This window comes from Oryza glaberrima, chromosome 3, assembly GCF_000147395.1.
Source record: "Oryza glaberrima chromosome 3, OglaRS2, whole genome shotgun sequence".
Taxonomy (NCBI): Eukaryota; Viridiplantae; Streptophyta; class Magnoliopsida; order Poales; family Poaceae; genus Oryza; species Oryza glaberrima.
In genome coordinates, this window is record NC_068328.1 from 35,172,908 (window position 1) to 35,178,861 (window position 5,954).

General features: G+C 39.7%; 1 protein-coding gene across 1 annotated transcript; it reads left to right on the forward strand.

The window, feature by feature from the left end:
- The first annotated feature begins 338 nt into the window (after positions 1-338).
- On the forward strand, positions 339-5,461 carry LOC127765885 (probable WRKY transcription factor 15). The gene is made up of 3 exons (XM_052290851.1): positions 339-1,338; positions 2,014-2,157; positions 4,911-5,461. Exons 1-3 carry the CDS (start codon positions 827-829, stop codon positions 5,416-5,418), a joined length of 1,164 nt encoding a protein of 387 aa, XP_052146811.1. The 5' UTR covers positions 339-826; the 3' UTR covers positions 5,419-5,461.
- Positions 5,462-5,954: the final 493 nt, after the last annotated feature.

The following is a 5,954-nucleotide window of genomic DNA, read 5'->3' on the forward strand; positions in this document are numbered from 1 at the left end:
CCTCGTCGTTTTCCTCTAGCTAAGCAAGCTATCTAGCTTCTCTCTCTCTCTTTCTCTCTCTCTCTCTCTCTCTCATGCATACGGATACGGATCGGAGGAGCAAATATATATTGCAAGGAGAGAAGAAGAGGAGGGGAAAATAAAAGGAAGCTACAGGCTACAGGTAGTAGCAGAGGACGAAGAATGCGCATATGGTGGTGTGGCCATCATCGATCGAGCGAGAGCAGCTAGCTTGTTGGTTGCCGCATATATCTGACTTGCTGTGTTGCAATAGGCTGGGGGGGGGGGGGGGGGGGGGATGCATCCATCTACAGTTGGTGTGTGGGGCGAACAGTTGCTTCGCGCTGTAGCTTGTAGCTTGTGTGGTGGCCAAATAAATACTATCAGCTGATCGATCCATGGTCTCTGCGACGACCGACTCAAAACACGACGCGTTTGCCACCTAGCAGCTATATATCTTCCTTTCCTTTGCTACCTCGTTCTCGATATCTAGTATCGATCGATCTGACTCTGCATGCATCCCACTCATATACATACCGATCATCGATCGAGCAATCGAACTCTCTGCTCTCTCATGCTCATATGCTATCATGCATGCATGTGAGAGAGAGAAAAAGAGAGAGATTCAGAGATCAATCGAGCTGGTAGTAGCCGGCCAGTAGCACTGTGAGTGCGTGCACTACTAGTGCTCCTGCAGGCAAGGCTGGACGGGAGTGGGAGTGTGTGTACCAGTACTAGCTACTAGTGAATACTGAATAGGCAGCAGCAACAGCAGCAGCAGCTAATTAAGCATCAGACAGAAACTAGAAAGAGCGAGCACGCCACTATGGATATGATGGAGGAGGAGGCTGCCAACGCCGCCACTGCTCAAGCTGCTGCTGCTGGCGACCTCGCCGACGTCGTGGCCCGTGCCAATGCACGCGCATTCCTCGTCTCCACCCCTCACCACCACCCCTCACCTCTGCATCCTCTTCCTCCTCCTCCCATGCCTCAGGCGCCTCACCAATACTATCCCGCCCCCCAGATCACCATCCCTTACCACCACCACCACCACGGAGAGCTTCGGCGCCCTACCACCATCGCTTACACCGACGCACCTGTGCCGTTCGAGACGGCGGGGCCGCCATCCACGGTCGTCGACTCATACCACCACCTCACACCCGGCGACGCCGGCTACGGGATGCCGCGGTCGCTTGCTCTCCAGATCTCCCAGCACGCCCTCTGTGGCGGCGGCGACGTGGTGATGGGCGGCGGAGGCGCAGGCGCTGCCGATGATGGAGAAGAAGCCATCAGGATCTCGCCACTGACGCCGTCTGCTCATCATCAAATGATGAAAAGGTTTGGCATGCTAGCTAGCTCTTAACATTATTAATTAGTTCTCTAATTAATTGGATTCATATTTCGATCACTCCTCTTCTTCCTTAATGTATACACATCTTGGTCCTTCCTTCAATTGATGATTTGCATCCCTCTGATCGATCCCGGCTTTGTGTTACCGCTTCTTTTTGTCACTTTGATCTTTGTATTAGTTCATGCATGTGTGTGTGTGCAGATATCTTTGGCTCTCATTTTCAGCATTCCTTTCGATCCATTACATATACTGACAGATTATATATATATGAGTCGTCATTAATTCTGACTTCATCACATTTAAGCAAGCTAGCAGGATTTCATGGATTGGCATTTGATGCTTGCACCCCCTACCCATATCGCCAAATTAATATTAACTCGATCTTACTCTTCTCAGAGTTTTACTGCTCGCATATGGCCGTTTTCAGTATTAATGCTCATATCTAGCAACTGTACATGTACACATAACTCTTTGACAGGTTTGGAACTAAATCATACTTGACTTCAGTTCCTCCTAATTTGCTTTTCACGTTTCTCTAATGAGCGAGGAATACTTACATCAATCGATTTCCAATTAATCAAAAGTCTTAACTATTTAGTGTTAGTTTATTTTCAAGCAATTAATTAATTACTTGGTTGCATCCTTTGGCATATATACTACAGGAAGAATGAGGTGAAGAAAGTGGTGTGCATCCCGGCGCCGCCAGCGACGAGTAGCCGTGGAGGTGGAGGAGAGGTGATCCCGTCTGATCTATGGGCATGGAGGAAGTACGGCCAGAAACCCATCAAAGGCTCTCCTTATCCACGGTAAACCGGCCATATTTTCATCTGTTTCTTCCCCTCTTTTTTTTTTTTTTTGACACGCGCTCACTTAATCGATCTGTTCATATATATCTTGTACCTAATGACCCGATTCATACATGAAGTTTATTTGCATCAAGATCTCATCAAATATCTTTCAATCATTCCTATTCCTCCCATTCTTGATAAACAATTAATCACTTTCTGCATAAATATTTTTATACTTAATGACCGATCCAATTTATACGAAGTTTATTGGAATCAAGAGATATCTCATCAGATATATATGTTTCGTTCATTCCTATTGTGTGCTTACTGCTTAGTTATATTATGTTCCCTCTAGGTATTAATTATATTCATTTTATATTATGTAAGTTTATTAATATTTATTGCTCATATTTCTGCAGGTACTGTATCTCTGGGCAAAAGCATCAAAATCATGGCCATCCTTTTTTATAAGCTAATTAACTAGCTAACAAGCAGCTTCCATATTTCTTGTTTAGACAATTTCAATTGGTTTGTCATAATTAAACAACTTTTGAAATATATATATACTGATCCCCTATGAGTCCAAGTGTAAGCCATCTTAGCCTTTTTTAAACTCTAAAAGTATGTTGTTTCAAAATTTGCAGGCATCTTTTAATTTCAACTTATATTTATGGTTTCGGTGTAAAAAAAACTTATATTTATGGTTTCTCTTGCCAAATTAATTATAATTTTCTCATAAATAAACTACCAATATTTTCCAAAACAATATAAATAAAGGGTAACAAAAGTCGCTTGAGCTATTTTTTTTTTAATTCTTGCACATAAGTTTTAAATGGCTTACATATGGAATAAGGAAGTACATATATATCTGGGAGCGTATCCTATGCACACAGGCCCTCACATGTACACACCGTGTACACCAACTAAAAATTATCACAAAAAATTCTAGGAAAATTCATACATATACTTTCAGTAGTATTACATCTACGTGCAAAGTCGCATCTTCAAATTCATTCTACATAGAGAATAACAAAAAAGATAAAATTCTGACAAAATTGCAACCTTAAAACTGTCAGATTTTTTGTTTTTTTTGTTACGGCTAAAATATAATGAATCTGACGTTAAGATTTTAACCCTAGGTGTAATACAATTGAAAGTATGTGTATGATTTTTTCTAGATTTTTTGGTGACATTTTTTAGTTGGTGTGCACGTGTGTACACGTGAGGGCCTGTGTGCATAGGATATGTTGCCTATATATCTGTACCCCCCCCCCCCCCCCCAAATTTTCAATTCAGACAACATTTTTTGTTAGTAAGCCACAACTTTGGGTTTATTACTTAGCTAGATTACATGAGGTTCCCCATTATTTGCTTGTTGGCTTATAAGTCATTGACACAATTTAAATAGAGTTAATTGCACTTTGGTCCACCTTTTATTACCAAAGTTTCACTTTTTGGGCTACCCTCTAGCTAATATTTTCACTTTAGACTAGGTAAGATTATCATTGTTGCAGTTTGGACCACCCCAAGTCACTTTTCTAGTGCATCTACCCTCTAATCTTGTGAAGAATAGTCTACATGTGAGCCATGAAGTTAGCGGTTTATGGGTGTTGATGTGGTTACAGTCATTTATGTGCTCGAAAAAAGTTTTTGAGATGGTTCAAAGTGAAACAAAGGCAAACTAATCTAGTCCAAAGAAAAAAGATGTTTTAAAGGGTAGTCCAAAGTGAAACTTTGGTGATAAAAGGTCATTTACTCATTTATTTTAAAGTTAATTTTAAATTATCCTCCTTTTTTATTTTAAACTTATTTCCAACCTTGGCTTTTTACCACTAATGGTATAAATAGTATATAAAAGGCCTAACCTAAAATTATTTTCGGTTGCTTCGTTTACTTTTGTATAACTTATCAGCCAAAGCCAACCAACGTGATAGAACCCAAAATTAATTTACTGCACAATACACATTTAATATACCAAATCTCCAATGATCCAAATCAAGTATACAAAACATTTTTTTTAGAAAAATAATTCCACAGCATCATAATAGACAATATGCTTGTCTATTATTGATTAATTATTTGTGTAGTGTTGGGTTTCAAACTTCCAATGGCACTTGAACGACCTAATAAGGGTTTGGATGGATATGTATGGATTAATCAAACGTATATAATCACTTCAGATTGTGTCGGAGTTTCAACATTGTACCGTCTGAAGGGTTATATATACACCTATGCCCAAGCAATCCCTAAAATGTAAATCTATCATCAATGAATTCTTCCATATATACATGGGGATCTAATAAGTGATTCATCACAATTATGACCCAATGTAGTGTCATTTGTGAGAAACTAATACTCCCAATTGCAAATTGCGTAAATCAAACATTATTAATTGTTGAAATAGTAGATATTGCAAGACTGCCACAAATTAAGTTGCTTTTACTTTTGAGGCAAAAATTGGAACAAAATAGCTATGTTTGCCGTTTTCAAATTAATTTAAAAGGTAAAAATGAAACTTCAAGTACAGGGATCGATAAGCTTAATTTACTCACAATTAATTAAATTTCTCGATGAATTAACAATTATTCTGGCTTAGTGGACTCAGTTTGACATTACTGTGCCATCTTCAAATTTGATCAAACCATTCATACACTGCATTCTAAGGGTATATATCTAGGCACAATAATTTTATATATATGCGGTTGATCAGGAAATTAATTAAAAAATAATAATTCACTGATGAGTTGATTTTGTGGGCGGTGATGATGCAGGGGTTACTACAGATGCAGCAGCTCAAAGGGATGTATGGCGAGGAAGCAGGTGGAGCGCAGCCGCAGCGACCCCAACATGCTGGTGATCACCTACACGGCGGAGCACAACCACCCATGGCCGATGCAACGTAATGTGCTCGCCGGATATGCCCGTTCTCATCACAGTACTCATGCTACTGCCTCCAGCAGCCGCCACAAGCAACAGCAGCAGCAGCAGACCAACCAGCTGCAGCCTGCACTGATCACAAGCTCATCGTCTTCTTCCTCCTCCCCATTCAATCTCTACGCCGACGTCGTGCTCGGTGGCCAAAAGGCCAACATGATGATGACGACGGAGGGCGCCGGCGCTGGACTTGGCATCCAACCTTCAGCAGCTGATGAGGTCTTTGCAGAGCTGGAGGAGTTGGAGCCTGATAATCCTACTATGATCAATGCAAACATGCAGGTGTACTCCACCACCAGCAGGCCAGGGGTAAGCAGCTATGATCATCAGTGGCACAAGTTCTAATAATTAAACCATGCAGTACCTATATATATATATATATATATATATATATATATATATATATATATATATATATATATATATATATATATATATATATATATATATCAGAACTTCAATATTCGAGAGAGGAGATCAGAGGAAATTGAATTCTAGCACGTACAATTAATACATCATGACTATGCAAAATTTACATATATATGATATGATGGTCGCCTGTGCGATTATTAGTGACCAAATTAAAGATTGTCAGAGATATAGGCGTGTACTTACGCTTATATGTATCACGCTGAGGTATACTGTATTTACAAGAAGATAAATAAAATATCCATATCCCTCTAGATGCTTTTGATTGGTATCCTGTATCGACTGATCCATATATATGTGCAATATATTAGCTAATTTATGTCATTAGTACATGCGTGCTATATTAAGAAGAGATAGATGGCAAAAAGGAGTCACGTACCACATCTTTTTCTGGATGGCTTAAAAATTATCACATTGATAGGATAAAAGGATAGGATAAAAGGATCTATATT